The following is a 20189-nucleotide window of genomic DNA, read 5'->3' as shown; positions in this document are numbered from 1 at the left end:
ATCTACCAGACTTTAAAACACAGGCATTACCTCATCTAAATTACAATCATGCTCTTTACAAAGGACTTCAATAACTTTTGTATCGGTATCAATTTGCTTTGAAGTACGCGTACTCCTGTTCTGACCTCTTCTTGGAGTTCGAGCTGAACCATTAACAGTCACTGCAGTCACAGCAGACTCTGGAAAGATAGTCAGAACAATCACAAGGTTAGAGTCATCTAAAGAACGTAGAGATTTAAATTTCTATACGATTTTTCAGGTCCTCTTAATTATTTCCCTTTTCATCTGTTCAGCTGGGTAATAAACCTTCACTACAGAAAATCTATAGAGAAAGAAAACTCATTTTTAAATTCCTTTATAAGTTTTTGGACATTTTGTTTTTAAAAACCTATTCAGCACGATGTTATAGCACTTTTTCTAAGTAGCTTTGAGTAAGCAGCTGCTTTGCAAAGTTAGTAAAGCCTTATCTTTTCACATATGAGTAAATATTTTTCCTCTTTTTACAGAAGTGTAAAACAAGGAGCTGAGTCACTTCGCTCTACGTGTCTGAAGGTTAATAAAATCAATGCAGGACTTAAGTGCTGGTGGGAACCTGGAATATGGTTCTGCTGAAAATTCCTCCTTTCCCCAAATACCCCCAGACAAGCAAGTAGCAAGAAACCAAGTTCACCTTGAAGAAGACATCAAAACCCCTTAATTCAGTGAAGTAAAAATACTTCATTTTGTTAAGCTCAAAGTAGATGGCTTCAATATTGTCAACTTGAAATATGTGAATTATCTTAATATCATTAATATTGATGGTTTAAATCTCACACTCTAATCGGCATGCTGTTCTCATCTGTAACTTCATTTGTATTTGATAACTATTCTGAGAAAATCTGACAAACTACATTGCTTGGGTGGTTGCACCTTAATCCCCTCAGCCTTGGTCAGATCATAAAGTTTGACATCATTTAGCACAAGATGAAGCCTCTTGGTCACAAGGATTTGAACAATACATTGTGTTATTTGCTAAGAGAATGAAGGATTGTTTGACAGTTTATGCAGCCCCTGCACATATCACACAGCTTCAAGTTAGATATCTAAATGTTTTACATGTATGACAGCAATACCCGAATTTGCAATTTAGTCTGAAGGGGCAGCATTCCTTTTCAAGATACAATGCACAGAATCAGACTGTTTCTAGTAATGAGCTTGTTGTCTTCAGAGTTTCACTAAAAAAAAAATAAACACAGAGGCCAAGAACAGGTAGCTTCAACTAGGTGTTCTTTGAAAAAGATCTGCCGCATAACATCTGAAATAGGCAGTAACATCTGTCTGTCCTACTATGAAGGACAGATTTAAATTCAAAATAATACCCGAGAAGGGCAAGGATTTACTTGCCACAAAACCCATCCTTTCCCACCCTTAATTTGTATTGTCAGCAGAATAAAAACAAGGTTCCTTGTTCTTACCTGTGACAATTACTAGGTCAGATAAATACCCTCCGAAACATAGAATTTGAAGAATATAGCAGTGAATACATCATCGATTCTATTACATTATAAGCTAAATGGATATTTAGTTGTGAAAGAGAGAAATAAAGCAAGTAGATTTAGGCTATAAATACTAGTGTCACATTCAAACCCAACAGACAGTAAGCTAATCAGTATCAAAAAATTGTTTTCTTTACACTGTGGCTCCAAATGCTTCAGTATATATCAATTCCATAGCTTGCAGAAGAAAGTATTTAACAAAAATAAAATTCTATCTTTGATAGTTACCATAAATGCTTACTTTCCCTGCCTTTTTAGAGACATTTTCCAGGTTTTAGGTATAAAAACTGAATGTACAAAGAGTTACTGCTGAACAGAAGTTTCTATAGTGAAGACCCATTATATTTTTACTTAAAATAGAGACACTTGCTAATAACAAAGGGGATATAATGAAAGCAAAACTACCTACATTTTACCTCTACCACTTTATTTTGTGCTACCACTGCAATAAGCTTTTCTATCCACCATGTATTTCTTCTAAATGTCTTTTGAATATCTGTATGCTCCAGTATCTTATGCATTTCTGCTGTCATCATACTGTTATATGTCACTAAAATAGGAGTCATAGCACCATCTTTTGCTTTTGTAACTCAAAGCAAACCTAAATAATAGTTCTCCGTCATCATCTACCCAGAACCTGAATTCTTTTACCGAAGCAAAACTGCTGTTTTAACAATGCCCTGAACAACTTGTATGGGCAGAGGACATAGCAAATGGATGGCAGCAATAGGAAAAAAAAATAAAATAAAGAATTATATTGAATACACCGATACACTGCCACATACAGGTAATACAATTCAAGCTCACTATCACCTAAATTGAACTTGCACATTAAAAAATCCATTTTAATAAGCTTAAAAAAATTTATTATGTTAATTCTGAATGTTAGCATGACATTAATAGAAATATAACCAATTCACTTTCTACTTTAGTGAACAAAAAGCTAAAATCCTTACTGTATGGTTCCTTGAGCATAGCAGGAGGTGACAGTTTGATAAAATAATCTAAGACACACAGCAACAACTGGAAAGAAATCACCAGGTCATCTTCCACTTGCAACACTTTACCTGCAAACATATTAAAAGTTAAAAAAACAACCTTTGTGAGATATTTGACTTAATTTTAAAAGTAATTTTGAAAAAATAAAGATTTGGAAGTTCACTTAATAAAACACTACAATTAGAACTCAGAAAGCATCAAACAGGATGACAATGTTCTTTAAAGGCTATTTATTTTTTATTGAGTACTGCATCCAGCTCTGGGGCCCACAACATAAGAAGGGCATGGACCTGCTGGAGAGGGTCCATGCAGAGGCCACAGATATGATCTGAGGGCTGGAGCACATCTCCTGTGAGGACAGGCTGAGGGAGTTAGGGCTGTTCAGCCTGGAGAAGAGAAGGCTTTGGGGAGACCTCATAGCAGCCTTCCAGTACCTGAAGGGGGCTACAGGAGAGATGGGGAGGGACTCTTGATCAGGGAGTGTAGCGATAGGATGAGGGGTAATGGTTTTAAACTGAAAGAGGGGAGATTTAGATTAGATATTAGGAAGAAATTCTTTCCTGTGAGGGTGGTGAGACACTGGCACAGTTTGCACAGGGAAGCTGTGGACACCCTATCCCTGGAAGTGTCAATTAAAATACATGATTCATTCCTTTTTGTAGGAATAGGACAATTAAATGGGACTTCAAGGACCACTATTATTATTTTATCAGTCAGCTTTAACTGGATTTTAAGCCTTTTCAAGGAAGAGTTATAGTATACATAATTTCAGGGACCTATCTTAGAGTAATATGTTATTATCATAATATTTGATTTATTTATGTATTTATAATAGATACAAGCCTGTTAAAAAAAAATCTGTGAATCTTTTCAGGTAATCATCCATTATTATAATATCAGCAGATTATAAAGCACCTCAGAATTGAAGGATGCTATTCTGTATTTGAGTCTAAGTTAAAAAACAACCAACCAAAAAACAACTTATAAAGCTTGAAAAAATATATTTATATACACAGGAAGTAACAGAAGTTAAAAGAATAGCCAAATTGTATAGAAATAAATATTACTGAGTCGTTACAAAAGCCACACAATCAAAGCATTCTGGGGTTGTATAACAGACATCTGTAATACAGATATCAGTCTCATACTGGACGTGTAAAACACACCCACAAACTTACTTCAATAATACTCATTGAAATAACTGCCTTTTACTCAAACTCACCTTTTGCCAGCAGAAAAGTAATCCAGTAATTTTTTAGGACTAATACAGAACTGAGTTCAGCAGAAATCCTGCAGAGACACAAAATTAAAGTCTTTGCATTGGCAGCTCTCTAATAATTCAAAGTATAGCTTCTGAAAACATGCTTCAGTCTATGGAAGAATTCAAGACAACATGCAACATTTCCCATATAGTTAAGTATATTATCTCATTCCATTCCCTATGTAATTATGACTACACATTTTTAAAAAATTAAGTCTTCGTAAAGCCATTCAAGAATCACGAAATATCTGTATCATCCTTGGAAAAGAACGTGAATGTGGATAATTTACTTAACTGTTATGAGCTGTTTTCTCTCGTGTCTTTGACTAATGCCCTATTCTCCAGTCACAGCATGAATTCAAGCTCATTTGGGAGTTGCTAAGGCAGCTTTTCATCCATTCATTTGTTGCTATGATTAGGAAGCTCACTCTCCAAATGTTCCTTTCCACCATGCCAAGACACCCGCCTTTGGGTGGTGATCCTTCATGGAGGAAGTGATCAAATTTTTATATATATATATATATATATAAAAAAAACTTTTGAGGCTTTCATCATCTCTCACTGAAATTCAAATCCCCCACTAAATCTAAATTAAACACATGACATACTATGACTTAGGGCAATCTTAACGGGTTAAAAAATAAAATTCTGACACGTTTTACATCTTGACAAATACAATTCAGGGAAGTCAAACTTACTCACTACTAGGTTGTTCCATATAAATAAGGCCACAAGTCCTAGAAAATAAAAATAAATTATTATTTTTAAACAATTTTCTGAAAGCAAACTGTGTAATATCTTTGAAGTCAATGTAGTAAAAAATACAACAGTTCACAAAACATTATTCTAACTGAAAAAAAAATGTTGACTCTTGGAAAACAGATAAACAACAGACCAACTGAAGCCCTGCCAGAGCTCAAATACCACTGTTGCTTGCATGCTTATGTCAAAGCTTGCATAACAGAACAACATAAATATGGTATAATAAAATTTGTTATTGTTTTCTTCCAGAAAGACAGGATTTGTATGTACATTGTTATTCGGTGGCTTGTAAAACACAGCAAAGTATGCACTACAGCTGCAGAGAACACTCTATAAAAGGGCATTTTAAAACCTTTATTCTTTCTGCAGTGTCACTGCAAGCTTTGCAATACCATGTTTCTTCCTAATTATTCTATGTACATGTGATTTCAAGAAATAAATTCAGTTTATTCAAAAAGCAAGAAGGGGAAACTCGCAAATCTCAAATCCTTCTGTTTAAAAAAAAAATGTTACTGCAATGAAGACAAGGTAGAAGAAGGACAAAAAACCAAAACACGCCTGCAATGACACTTTTTTAGTCCCCAAAAGAGTTCCAATGAGTAAAAACAAATCATTTACAACTTTCATAGAACTTTACAGCTTTAAGACAACTATAAGCTTTACAAAAATGTTGTGATATACACATTACCCAGGATAACGGTGTGATTGGCTGGACTTTGAAAAGACAAAACTTATATCACATTTGTGCCTTGATTCTATGAACTGCCAAGAGGTGACCTGCTACCCCTTTCAAGTGCCATTTAAGCAGTATTTGAGAGCCTTTTGTGGTTTGGAAGGCAAAGCATTACAGTGACTCAAACTCCTGTAGCTGAAAAATACCACAGCGCTCTGAAGCAACGGGATCGAGTAATAGGAGCATCATGGAATGATGCATCAATGTTTAATAACATGAAACAGTTCTCTACTGGTATATGCTACCAGGGAATTTCAGACTGATTAAAAACTGCCTCAGAGGATATCAGATCTTGCCAATGCTCATCTATGCTACCACACATTAGCCTGTAAAAGGATCTAAAGCCTTTATTGTCTCTGTCTTCATGTTAAAGCACAGAGTGCAGCAACTTACCACCTTGGAGTAACAGCAACTCAAAAAAAGCTTCCATTTGAGAATCTCCTGATTTTCAAGTTATACACAGAAAAGCCCTTAGCACTCTGCCATAAGCACATTCAATTTATTCTGTAGAAAGAGAATGCCCCTTGATTTTTGCTGTATGGTTAGCTAAACCACTTGGGAAGCTTTACCTTGATTACTAGTGAGACCTGCTAATACAGCAGGCTCTGCAACACCCCTAGACACTAGAACAAACAGCCTTCAGTTCCAGATCTGGGAAAGACCAATTATCTTATTTGTACTTTTTTTCTTTCCAGAAAAAGACCTCTTAAATCAAGATTTGGGGAGGGGTAGGCAGGTAGAAATAAGAAGTCCTTTAAATAAATAAAATAAATATATATATTTGATAGTAAACGTAAACCAATCCTTGTATTTGCAAAAAGATTAACAAAGGGACTAGCATCCACTTGTCATGCTGCTCTTACTATTGTTTGTACTGAAATGAGGGGATTGTTTAACAAAGCATTGTAATAGTTACAGAATAAAATGTAAGATGTGTTTATTCAATGCATGTAAACAGTTCCATGTCACTGTTCTGTAAATATTAGCACACAGTTTAAATGAGCTCTTCTAATACACAGTTTGAAAAATCTAAATACTTAAATATTAGCAGACATAAAGAATGCATAATTTCAAAATGAAAAATGTATACTACCTTTCAAACTTGTGGTATAGTGCAAGTAATACATCATATTTCTTTTTCAGCCTTGATACAGTGCTATCAACTTTAGTGCTTACAGTATCCATGTTAACATCCACCTCTTTCAGAAACTGAAAAAATGTGCATACGCTGAAAAAAGAAAGGAAAAAAGATGCTGGATTATCATACCTGAGAATGACAATTATACAATAGCTCTTTAAAAACCCCACCAAAACCCACTGATTTGACTGGAGTCCAGCATATTCTTACTACAACTAGCAGTGACTGAGAACCTTACTTTGGAAAACACGACTTGCTTGCCTTTTATACTACCTTTACATTTTCCAGATGTAGGAAAACTGCTCAACTAGGTAGCACAGCCCTCTCGCGGCATGGGCTCTACTACAGAAGGCAAATCTTCTTGGCTGGCGCAGGTATTATCTTTGGAAGTCAGAACTTGCTAACCAGACACATCTATCTTCCTTGCTTTGCCAGTATAAACCACAAACGTCCAACACAGATATCTCGACTCTTCTGTTCTAACTACAAGTTCTACTTCAGAAATGTTCTTACTACTCAAAGAACATAAACCATGCTAAAGAGAGACCTAGGAATGAAAACTAAGATGAACACATTGAATTATATGAAGTTCCAAGTCTTTCAACAGGCACTGGGGACAAGGACAACCCCACCCTTTGGAAATACTAGTACACAGGGGACTGAAGTTTTCCCTACTCATCCATGCAATATATTATGGCCATCAATAAAGCATTTTGTTTTGTTCATTACCAAAATGAGCAGATTACTAAAAAATTAGGAGAAGTAGGCTTTCAAATCACAGAATCACAGAGTTGTCAGAGTTGGAAGGGACCTCTAGAGATCATCTAGTCCAACTCCTCTGCTAAAGCAGGATTGCCCAGAGCACATTACTCAAAACTGCATCGAGGTGGGTCTTGAAGATCTCCAGAGAAGGGGACTACACAACCTCCCTGGGCAGCCTGTTCCAGGGCTCTGGCACCCTCAAAGTAAAGAAGTTTTTCCTCATATTTGAGTGGAACCCTTTATGTTCCAACTTGTGCCCGTTGCCCCTCATCCTGTCACTGGGAACCACTGAAAAGAGTCCAGCTCCATCCTCCTTCAACCCACCCTTTAGATACTTGTAAGCATAAATATATTCAACTATTTCAACTATACCAAATATATTTTGATCCGTTATCAGAACATAGGATTCTGAGAAATTTTTTGATCTTTATCAGATTAAAAAAAAAAACAGAACACAAAAACAGTCAGAAGTTCATTTGAGAATTCTTTTACTGTGGAATGAAAAATCTCTCCAATATATCTGTGTGGCTCTAGAGGATAAGATGCCTGGTAGAAATCTCTGCCAGATTGACCTTGTAGCTGACAAAAAGCCCAGGGCTAACAAGCAATTGAGTATTGCTAAAATAAAAATTGGCAGAGTAATAGCTTACTTGAAACCCCAAGGGAAAAAGCCTCTTTCAGTTTGCAGCACAAGTTGGTCTGTAGTCAGGTGGAACACATTGAACATCGCTGCACAAATGCAATTAGATTTCATCCACACAGTTCCAATTCAGTCAAGACTGAAGAGATTAAGTCGAAACACAGGACCTGACCACTGCTCTGGGAGACAACACGAGGCAGGAACAGCGTGGAGAAGTCTAATCGTAACTGATGACTTCCAAGAAAAGGATATTTAACCCCAAGACTGAGGTTACCATCGTGATGTGCCCAGTGTTCTGCCTTAGCCTCCTGCCCTGGAGCATCTGAAGGCTCTGCTCCTGCACATGCTTTCAAAGCCCAGCATAGTTATTAGGCAGACAGCACTGGAATCCTTTCCTTAAATAAATCTGACACAGGGGTATACCTATTGCTGTTGTCACCTAAATTTACCTTAAGATTGTGGAAAAACATCTGCTTTTAATTTTTATATGATGAACTTTGTTACTGTTACATTGTATATTCACTATCTCCTAGCAAAGAGCATGTACAAGAGTACAAGATTTAGACTGGCATCAAAATGTTTGAAAAAGAACAGCATGCTGGCAAACTACTTGAAAAGTAGTATTTTTTTCCCATGTCTTTATTTAGCCTAAGACTAATGTTAGGAAAAAGAAAGTTTTATAGAAAATCTTGATACAGGCAAAGAAAAGAAAATATTGTAAGTGTAATTTACACCAAGTTTAATTGATGAAAAATTTGGATGAGCAAGAACAAGAATCAGCTGTGTGATACAACTAAAGCCAATCACAATTGAATCAAAAAAGTATCATTGCTCCCTCAATTAGAATATAATAGCAAGACTCCTAGTTTACCAAAATACTCAGAATTCCCATAAGCAACTTTTAGTTTAAAATAACTAGCCTGATATGCAAAGATTCACAATGCTTTAAAAAACCTTCTCTTAATAAAATTGTTGACTAGTTAATTGTTGATATCTAGATTTACACACTTAAATTCACTTACCTTATGTTTATATTTTTCAGAAGCTCTGTGAAAGTGAATGTCATTTCATCCAGATCAATTGCTACAATAAAGATACAGACTCCCCATGTTTCCTTTTTCTTTTTGTTATAAGCCTTTCAGAAAAAGAGAAAACAGATTTTTATTATGCAACAGAAGAGGGTAATATATGGAAAGCACTAATTTGTCCAAACTAGATTAGAAATGGTGAAACAAAAAACCCTCAAGCAAACATTTGACTACAATAGCCAGCTATTTGATAACCGAAAACCATTACAAGTTTTACATTACAGATGAAAGACCAAGCGCTCCAACTCTTACTCCTGGAGTACCAGATCAGTTTTACCCATACAATTCAGCAAAGCTTCAAAATAGAAGCTTTGTTTCCATGGAACATTTATACAAAGCAGAAACCATGATTCTATTTTTTTAAGAGTTACTATATTTGATCTTAATGAGATGCTGAAGGTTAAGGAATCAGGAGAAAAGCCATAAGAAAGAAATAAAAAATCACTACAAGGACAAACAATAAATACTCATGAACCTTATTCTCCAGCTAGGTCTCAACCACTTATCAGAGCTGAACCACAGAACCCATCTCTATGCTTAATAAAGCATGATAGTAACAAGCACCTGCAAGCATTTTCCTACCATACATCTACACTTAAGGTCTGTCTTCTGCTGCTTAGAAGTAAGGTACAAGCTGTAACTCATCATCCTTCACCAAAGAAAAGCCATCCTGTCATGATAGATGTGCCACCCACATGGAGTTCACTCAACAGTTCACAAAGTAATGACTCGGAGCTGGCCAGGCATCAGCTATGATTCTAGTACCCTTCCACCAAAACAGCATCTCAAGAGAAAACCTCCAAAGAGCAGTATTTTGTAGAAGTATGGAAGAAAAAGCTTGAGTGGATATACCACAGGTTTTGGAAACAAAGCTGTTTTGAAGACAGAACTAGGTGTGGTTGCAGCCCAGCAAGAATCCTAAACCAGCAAATTCATAAAATGCTCTTTGGATATTTAGCATCATCGTAAATAAATTTCCAGCATCACCCAGGCACACAGCCACTTCAGCAAAGGAGCAGCATTTGAGTGTGTCTCTCAGCAGCTCTAGGTTGGACCTGGCATCTGCTAGAGGACAGAGGTGAAATTGACCCCTGGGAGCAACGGGGCTGAAATACCCAACTCCTGTGCTTCTATGCCGCTTAGTTTTAGCTACTCCCTGGCCTAATTTTTTATCCTTTCCCCAATCATTCCACCTAGCTGCCTCCCAGACAACACCAATGTGAGCCACAGGGGCCAGTTCACTCTAGAAAATATTGCCAAAAGGCCAGGTACAGGAATAATGCTGCACCAGAGCTGGCTTCCTCCGTCTTACATGGTCTTCCAAAACTACCCCAAAAGGCTCTGCATCCTCAGCACCCACTCGTGTCCGTGCTTACTCAGCAGTGTAACCAGGACAAATAGCTTGCTGTGCCCCATAAATGATACAACAATTTCATTAACACTGCCAAAAATTGTTTTTTAAATTATTTTTTTTTTTTTTTTTAGCAATTGCTCTGCTTCTTTCTTGGGACCAGCATTTATGCATCCATGAAGACTGGCTGGGGGCCCTCCTCCAAAGAATGAGTTTGATTTGTGCAATTGGTAAGTGTTCTAGCGTACTAAAACACTTGAATGCTAAAGTAACCAGCCACCTTCAACAATGTGGTAACTGTCCATTATTTAAGTTACTACTTTCCTCCTGCATTTCTATTTGAGTGTTTCTGGGAATTGTGACACCTTGTACAACAGAAAATTATTTTGAAAGGAGCTATTAACAGACTGAGGTGCATTTGATGATCCATAAAGGAATGGATATTAATATCAAATAGTCACCATCTCCCTGTTTATTGGAAACCCTCACTTTTTAGAGACTTTGTTTACCATCATATACCACCAGCAACCTAAAGATGAGGAAAAAAAAATTGCTCGAGGGGGTTTTGCACAGAAGAAAGGCTTTGCTAACAGATGTGCTCCCACCATCTCAGCCAGTTTCAACAATCCTTTGCTGACAGGCACAATAAACTTCCAGGCACATAAGAACAAGAAATGTCCTGTAGGATGGGAGTGTCTATTGTCCTGCATGAATACGTCTGTGACGTATTGTAGAAAATTCTGAAGGTTAAGGCTAGCTAGTGACCTACCAAGAAGGATGACTACTTACTTACCAGGGACACAACTGCCACTGGATCAACTGACTTTGTTTAATGAATTAAATTCCCTTCCCTTCATGCTCCTGCAAACTTGGACCATGACACCGTTCTGCAAATACAACACCTCGTAGGGCAGGAGGAGAGCATGCTAGGAAGTGGTGAAATTGTTCCTGGTTTGCTGCCTATCTAAACAAGCCTAGTTCTCTAACAGAGCTTAGCTATACCCTGGGGAGGATAACTGCTTGAAGGCTATAGCAATGGTTTATTTGGTTAAGACTGAGGTCCGGTTTTGAAGAACAATCTTTAAACTCATTATCCAGTATGGTTTAAGGTAGCAACTCATTTGATTCTACCGTTGAACAAGACAGCAGCCTCAGAGGAAGCTCGTCAATCCACTAGACTCAAACCATTATGGTGAGTAAAACTCTAATATCAGAACTACCCCCATATCCACTGCTGGTGTTACACGATGCTTTGGACAACTTCTCTTTAACCAGACAGAAAATGTTGGATGACTGCTGTCCTAACAAAAAAATTACACAGGATAAACAAATAGATTCTAATGTTTTCCTCGTAGTGAAGGAAAAGGTGAGCAGCACCTGAGCATGCCCACCTCTTAACATTAGCGGAGGAAGGGAGAGAGGAAAGGAAAACATGAAAGAACAACAGCTACTTTTGGTTAAAACACCCGAAGACACAGGTAAACTGCAGTCTCCTCGGGAAACAAGACCATCTGCCCAGGCCCATACTTGAAGATTTCAGTGATCTTAATACATAAAACATAAACATCATGGGGTAGGAGAAGGGGAGAAGAGATAAAGGTCTTCCTGGCAAATCAGGCCCTGGAACATTCTCTTCTTCATACCCCTTCCCTCCCAAAGCTCACAGACATTTTTCAAGTTCTGTCCTATACAAACGAGTTAAAGCCGACTGCAGAACAAAAACTATTTTGTCAGTGTCATAACTCCAGGGGAGCCAATCCTATGACACAAATTAACAGTTTGTTTACAGCCAAAGCCAGGCGATTCATCCCAGATGGACTTGAGGGCATGGGAATGGACACAAGACAAATTCACAGCCAGAAATTCATTTCTGAGGGTTTTCTTCTTTACCACAGTCTGACTCAAGATCTTTGTTGATACAGCACCACTACATAAAACAGGCAGAACTACGGCTCAACATTTGTCCTTGGCTGTCAGTCAGTTTCAGTAAGATGAATTCCAGTGACCTTATTTCAACTCATCATGAATCAAAGCCTACCAATCACTAACTCAAAGATTTTATTTCTTTTTAGCACCTAGTAGTCTACATAGATTTCTTTTTTTATTTAGGATTCTGGGGAACCAATGCTGTAACTTCCAGCAATGTAGGTCAGGTCAGTTAAATCAATATAGTTTTCTGCAGGAAAAGATCTAAAACTCCTGCAAACTCTGTCAAAATATTTATTTCTCATTCTGGAGTTATTATTACTACCATTTAATACATTTTTAGCAGATCATCAGTTTGCCTAAATCTAGTGAAAACAGCCTGGAGGAGTCATAAGCTTAAAGCACTCATCAAACCAAATTATTATGAAATGGGACTCTTGCCTCTGTTCTTTCTACATGTTGTTGGAAGGTGTTAGAGGCACTAACAGATATAACTTCTGTTCTCTACCTCAAGAAAAGTGTGGATTAGAGGAATGGACAGTGAGGTGAATCAAAAACTGGCTGAAGGACAGAGCTTGGAGGATTGTTATTAGGGGCACAGAATCTAGTTGGGCACAAGTGGAGTCCCCCAGGGGTCAGTACGGGGTCCAGTCCTTCTCAATATATTCATCAATGACCTGGATGAGGGGATGGAGTGTACCCTCAGTAACTTTGCTGATGATACAAAGCTGGGAGGGGTCGTTGACTTGCCGGAGGGCTGTGCTGCCATCCAGCGAGACCTGGACAGGCTGGAGAGCTGGGCAGAGAGGAACCTGATGTACTTCAATAAAGGCAAGTGTAAGGTGCTGCACCTGGGGAGAAGTAACCCCAAGCACCAGTACAGGTTGGGGGCTCACCTGCTGGAGAGCAGCTCTGAGGAGAAAGATCTAAGAGTCCTGGTGGACAATAGGATGACCATGAGCCAGCCATGTGCCCTTGTGGCCAAGAAGGCCAATGGAACCCTGGCGTGCTTCAGGAAGAGCATGACCAGCAGGTTGAGGAAGGTCATCCTGCCCCTCTACTCTGCCCTGGTGAGGCCCCATCTGGAGTACTGTGTCCAGTTCTGGGCTCTCCAGTTCAAGAAGGACAGGGAACTGCTGGAGAGGGTACAGCAAAGGGCTACAAAGATGATTAAGGCCTGGAGCATCTCTCCTATGAGGAAAGGCTGAGGGACTTGGGTCTTTTTAGTCTTGAGAAGAGAAGGCTGAGGGGGGATCTGATCAATGCTTATAAATACTTAAAGGGAGGGTGTCAAGAGGATGGGACCAGTCCTTTTTCAGTGGTGCCCAGGGATAGGACGAGAGGTAATAGACACAAACTCGAACATAAGAAGTTCCACCTAAACATGAGGAGGAACTCCTTCACTTTGAGGGTGGTAGAGCACTGGAACAGGCTGCCCAGGGAGGTGGAGTCTCCTTCTCTGGAAACATTCAAAACCCGCCTGGACAAGTTCCTGTGCAACCTGCTCTAGGTGGACCTGCTTTGGCAGGGGGGTTGGACTAGATGATCTCCAGAGGTCCCTTCCAACCCCATGTGATTCTGTGAAGAGGTTCTGCAGTGCTAAACCAGTCACAAGGAGGAGACAGTCACAGGAAGTCCCAGTTCTAGTTTGTAGTTACAGATGTTTATTAGTCTTGTCAGCACTGATAACAGCTTTTATGACAGCCTACAAAAGTGATCCAGGAATAGAAACTTCAAATGACATTGTGTAAAAGAAAGTCAAGAGAGATGTACATGAGAAATATGGAAATGCAGATGAGCATTTGAATCAAATGGTATCTAGGATTTCACACTGTAAATATCAAAACCCCAATTTTTGAAGGGGAAGATGTGGAACTTGTTGGCTTATTAAAATCTCAGCAACCACATCCTAATCAATATAGAGAACTAGCTAGATAGTACGAGAAACATCCACAGGTATCTTTATGATTACAGCGGAGGAAGATGGCAGGGAAAAAGAATCATTCACAATAGAAAACTGATCAGAATTAGAACTTGTAGGGAAAGTTTCCTAGAAGAAAAATCCTGAAAGTGAATACTGTACCCACTGTCAAAGAAGTTTTATGTAAAGACAGGTAGATCCTCCATTTTTCAGCAACAACAGTTTTACATTTTCTACTGAAGACTGTCTGGAATGGAAGATTGCTATTAGTTCTCAATAGATTAAATCAAATTCAAATATAATACTAGCTAAAAGTAATGGAAGTCAATGGAAAGTATTGAACTTCTTCTGGTATGAAAACTTCCCACTACACTTTTCTTGCATATAATAAGACTGGAGGGGACATCAGTCTGTCCCCAAGATGGGCAGAAGATGAGTAAAAAAACCAAACTGTATGCCAGTCGGCTACACTTCTAAAGTACAAAGGCACAACACCTACATGCAATGTTATCTGCTACTAAGAACCTGAATGTCACCAGCAGTAGCTCTTTGTTTTTTGTTTAATAACAGAGGATCCTAGAATAGCTGTAATTTTGCTCACCCATCCAAAGCTTCAATGGATTCAGTTTAGCTTATGTTCCATAAATAAGAGAAAAGCTCTAGACAGAAAAGACTTTATTAGCTTGTGTTTCATGCTTTTGCCAAAAGCAAGAACCCTCTGTGTGTCTTTTAATATGAGGATGAGGTGGTTTACCAACTACAATGTTTTCTTTTTCATAAGAAACTACAACCAAAATGAACTGATTTAATTTAAATGTGAAATTTTATGGACTGGGAACATTTGACCCACTGATCACTAACTTTTTGGTCTAAATATAGCAGGTTGCTCTATATAAGAGCTCATTATTTCATTCCTCCACTTAAGCTACAGTTCATCTTTTAAGTTTTCTTCACTAAGAAGACAGCTCAGCTTTTGTGCGAAGCAAGTGCTCTGCAGCATCTGCATACCAGTGTAAGTCACCAGTTGGAGAGAATTTCACAACATAAGAGGAACAATTAGAAACAAGGAAAAATGACAGAAATGTCTTCAGATCCTACAGTCGTTCTGGGAGAAAAAAACATAATCAGGCAGCAATAATACACTCTCAGATCCACGTGGTACAGAATAATCACCACTAGCTTGAATTATAACACAGGAACAGACTGGTGTAGTACGTGGGGAAAAAATTCATGAGCAAACAAAGTCAAACTTGGAAGGACTAACTATGCAGACTGCAGATCTTTCATCACCAGAATTTTTTAATAGCAGGTTAGATAGACACTTGATAAAAATGACTCAGGAATTCCGGAGTCTGAACAGCTGAGCAGCAGCAAGAGAACAGTGGGCCACATTTCCCCAGCAGTGTTACGAACAGCAAACAAAAAAAACAATGAAGCTCCTACCATGCACCACACACTGCAGCAAGTTGGGCTGATGAGGTTGAAGCACACCAGACCCTATGCCTCAAGGTCCCTGGCAGACTCCAATTTCTATCAATTTCCTTCAGTTTTCTTCGCAGAAGTTTGGTTCTAATTTACTCATTATGTCCTCTGTTCCTCACATTGATTCTTTCCAGTATGTTAAGCAACAATTCACTCAAGTTTCTTTTTCCTGCTTACTCACCCAATATTCTACTTCAGATTCTCATTTGGTTGTTCTTTACCAAAACAAACAATAACAGATCATAACAAACATCCTGAACCTTTTCCTAGCACTATTAGTATGGCTTCCTAGACCTCTCCTAGTCTTTCTTACACTATCGATCACATGCTGCTTACCAAAATACATGAGTAATTCCACTAAATCTATTAACTCCATCTAGAGTTTACAGACAATATTGATTCATAATATAGATTTTAGGACAGTTAAGAAAAATTAAGAGGACAGAAGAACTAAGCATCAGAGCCAATTTTTAAGCCAACAACTATTGGTGTTTAAGGGTTTTGAAATTAAGACATTAAAAACTACAACTCTAAAACAAACATTTTGTTTACCTAGGTATTCTGGTTTGATAAACAAGAGAAGTTATAGAAAGAACAAAAGTCTTTGTATGACACTAATGCAAAAGCTCTTATTTATATATACACTTCCATGTTTACAATAAACTTGTGAGGGAGTTCACTGAATATAAAAAGAACTTAAAAATAAAACATCTTTCTGGTGATGCATCAGATACCTTCCTTTACACCATACACCAACAGCACTGATCCAGTACGACATTTCTGGAAGTTTGGGGTTTGTCTATGGGGTTTGTCTATGAGATTTTGAGTTATGATTTTATTGTAGAAGACTATAATTAACAGCTGGCTGTCTAAGAGGAAAGCTTCAATGCTCTTCAGCTACAAAGGAAAACACCCCCGTATTTAACAGGCAGTTGTAGTGCTTTGAACAATCTCCTTCTGCAGGTCTAGTTTTCCCAACTAGAAGTCAGCCTCATTTTTCAGAAAAATCGTGTGACCATCTCTCTCCTGTCACCCTTCTCCTCCTCCACACCTCCCACAGCTGTTTCAAGGACTCAAGGCCCAGCTGTGATAGGGGGCAGCTGCATATCCTTGACTCAAATTGCTGCAGAAACAGATAAGTTGACAGCACTGTACGAAAAGCTACAGTGCAGAGCTATGCAAGATAAGGAAGGTGAAATTTCAGAGAAGTAGGATCATTAGTGGCTCAAAGATTCAAACGTAAAAATATCAGTGTGGAAAGGTGTGACTTCCTGAAGGGGAAAAGCAGCGAACCAGCCAGTTTTGATGGTGCCAGTGGCTTCAGCATGTGTTGTCATGGACAATTCATTCCAGAGAACAGCAGATACCAACCTTTCTCCTCCTGACTGATGTCCATCTGGCCAGCAAAAACTCTTTAGGTGTCTCACAGACGTGTGGGCACACTTAGGATACATCACTACATCCCAGCATGTGCCCAAAATAATTGCTTTCTACTTTTACGCTGCATATACCTTGTTAGCAGAGTCTCTTTGCACATGATTACACTTACGTCTTGAACATAAGAAGTTCCACCTAAACATGAGGAGGAACTTGTTCATTTTGAGGGTGGCAGAGCACTGGAACAGGCTGCCCAAGGAGGTGGTAGAGTCTCCGTCTCTGGAGACATTCAAAGCATACCTGGACAAGTTCCTTTGCAACCTGCTCTAGGTGGACCTGCTTTGGCAGGGGGGTTGAGCTAGATGATCTCCAGAGGTCCCTTCCAACCCCATGTGATTCTGTGATTCTGTACCCTAAGTGACCCAAAAAGGACACTACTAATAGATGTTTTCACTTTGAGTCACTAAATATTCATTGAGCAAGGACACAGCAGGTGTTCTGACTAGGTCCAAGCCCACATTTGTACCCTAGATCTCTGCCGGTTACCACAGTACCTAATGTCTGGGCCACACCACTTCCTAGTTAGCACTGTTAGTCCCCTCCACATCCTCAGAGGCTTGGCAGCCACAATTCTGAGATCAACCACAAAGAACAAGGCCAGTGTGCCAGGGAAAGTAAGGTTTCAGGCCTTTATGCTCTGTAAATAGCTTTAGAGTGGGATCATTAGATGCTACCTACCTCTATTTCCATCAGCGGTCTGATGATTTAAGCTTCCTCAAGCCAAACAGAAGTGTTCCGGTAGGTATTTGTCTCAAGTGGTGTCCTGCTAGTTCCCTTTTTGCTTGAGAACAGAAAGCTGCTACATAAGCAGCTTCTGCTCCAGTTCAGAACGGAACAGGTTCGCACTAAACCACATTGATTAAAACATACACAGCTGGAGCTTGCAGGACAAACCCTGGGACAGCCCCTCCAACACATTACCTTCACCAGAGGGGACAAAGGAGTGGGCATTTAAATACAGCCTCTTCCCAAATCCCTGCAACCAGAGTCACCCTGAGAAGCTGGGCTCCCCATGATAATGGCTTGACTTGGACAGAGAAGCAGCAATCAGCCAGGCTGTTAATTTGCTTGACTTCACACTCAAATGAAGCCTGCGCTGGTCACAGATAGAAGTAGCAAATCCAGTGCCCTCCAGGTCCCCGTGGAGACACATGCTTGCCAGCTTCCTCACTTGAACACCTTGCTGACACATCAGAAAGTCTGAGGAAAGGGCCTTGGATGCAACTGCAACGTAACACAGACTTTTTCCTGTGCCTTGAAAGGCTCTTGGCATAGCCCTTAATTGCAAAACAATAAATAGTAGCTGTGTCATAGTGAAGATCTAGTCACTGCCCTGTTCTGAAGGGGTAAAGGACGTCTTCAGATACTGAAAGGAAGGGTTTCAAACACCCTGTATCTTATCTGGCCACTGCTAGGTAATGAAATATGAAATAACGAATAATGGAAATAAAATTCCACCTTGAGCAAAATTTCCAGAATTATACTGAAACCTGCCTTGCTTTTTTTTCACTCAACAGAACTGACTTCTCTTGTTTTAGTTCATATGCAGGAGCTCAACTATGTTTTTAAGTAAGTGTTCCCTGGGAACGTCCATGACCAGAAACTGTATCTGTTACAGAAAAGAGCTGTACACAGTCTCCCTCCCATGCTGTTACCGTATTGTGTTGCAAAATTCCAAAGCATCAAGGGCTGGTACACCCGTACTGGGGTTTAAAAACCACAGAGAAGAAGGTATGACTAGTGACAGCATAGCTGTGGCACGTCAGCTCAGACTGCAGAAGAATAAGCAGAAGTCGCAACAGATACACGGCTGCCAGCCCACGCAGCAGGAATAATATCACAGCTAGGTGTTTTCCATCTAATTCAGATCTATATAATAAAGCTTCAGCTTGTTGAGACAGCAGTAATACACTGAGAAGAAGGGTGGGGAAAAAATAAAAATCAGGAAAGGGCAGAACACTTTAATCTGTTTACACATGCCCAAAGACTAACTTTGACCGGAAATACCTCAACAATAAGTACATACAGATTAACATAATGCAGTAGAGACAAAAAAAAAAAAAGTTTAACATACGAACATCCCTTTCTCTGCTACAGTCTTCTCCAGACCCTTTCTGCCATCTCACAGAGATGGATACAGCGGGCAGAAACAGAAACACACGATGAGATGACCCGTATAAAGCTGACTCAGGCATATTTGAAATAACTTGTGGTTTGAAGGCTCAGCGGATCACATGGCATTGTTTCTACTGTCATTTAGCAGCCACCTAAAAGAATTCCCGAGTCCATACCTTTACCGGAGAACATTAATGGAAGAGGGAGATGTATAGAAACCAGTTTATAGAGATGCAGAGGGAAACATCTGAGCTCAGTCTAGCTGCGGTTGGGAAGAAGAAAGCCATTCAAGTCTCGGAAGCAAGGTTTGTGCTGGTTCCCGGTCCAGCAAAGTTACAGCTTTATTGCTATTGGGGCTCGGGCAGCGGACAGACACGGCGGCAGCGGGAGGAGTCACGGGCAGCAGGTACTCACCGGAGCTCCGTCGGCAGCCGACAGGCTCTCGTAGGTCTTCCACGCTCTCTCCCTCACGCCGTCCGGGGCTCTCAGAGCATCGCAGAGAGCGACGAACTCCGCCTCGCCGATTTCCAGCCTAGGAGAAACGGCAGACATCTCCAGCGGGGGCTCCGGGCACCGCACCGCTACCGGGAGGGGGAGGGAGGGGCAACAACCGGCCGCTGCCCCGGAGCGACACCCCCGCACACACCCCCCATGGGACCCCGGGAGGAGGCACGACCCGGACCCCCGGGCCAGCCACCCCCAGCTACGGGGGCAGCCCTAGAGACACCCCCAGCCCAGCCCAGCCCAGCCCAGCCCAACCCGGGCGGCGCTTACCGGGCGGCGACGAGCGGCGGCGCGGAGCCGCTGTCGGGGCTGGCTCGTTGGCTTCTGGCGGCGGCTCCCGTCCTGCGGGGGGTTTTGGGCGGCATGGCGGCCGGCGCCCCGTGGAGGCCCCGCCGTTCCTGAGCGCCCGCCGGGGCGCGGCAAGTAACGACGGGCCGCCGGCTACCGCTCCGGCTTGGGGCTCGGCTCGCCTCCCCTCCCCCTTCCCGCCGCCCAAACCGCGGGAAAACTGCGCCACCGCCAGCCTCTTCTGCCG

The 20189-nt window shown here is 40.4% G+C and overlaps 1 protein-coding gene across 1 annotated transcript in view; it reads right to left on the bottom strand.

Annotated features, from left to right (window-relative positions):
* Nucleotides 1-20143, bottom strand: part of RB1 (retinoblastoma 1) — a 94567-nt gene extending 74424 nt beyond the window's left edge. Inside the window, exons 1-8 of the mRNA XM_014966026.1 lie at nt 19925-20143; nt 19565-19682; nt 8853-8965; nt 6384-6518; nt 4494-4532; nt 3757-3824; nt 2492-2602; nt 31-179 (exon numbers count right to left, since the gene is read on the bottom strand). Of these exons, the coding sequence (XP_014821512.1) occupies nt 31-179; nt 2492-2602; nt 3757-3824; nt 4494-4532; nt 6384-6518; nt 8853-8965; nt 19565-19682; nt 19925-20019 (828 nt within the window). The 5' untranslated portion in view covers nt 20020-20143. The remainder of the gene's footprint in view (nt 1-30; nt 180-2491; nt 2603-3756; nt 3825-4493; nt 4533-6383; nt 6519-8852; nt 8966-19564; nt 19683-19924) is intronic.
* Between the last annotated feature and the right edge of the window lie 46 nt (nt 20144-20189).

This window comes from Calidris pugnax, unplaced genomic scaffold (genome assembly GCF_001431845.1).
Source record: "Calidris pugnax isolate Ruff unplaced genomic scaffold, ASM143184v1 scaffold20, whole genome shotgun sequence".
NCBI lineage: Eukaryota > Metazoa > Chordata > Aves > Charadriiformes > Scolopacidae > Calidris > Calidris pugnax.
This window is presented reverse-complemented; position numbering and strand designations above follow the sequence as displayed.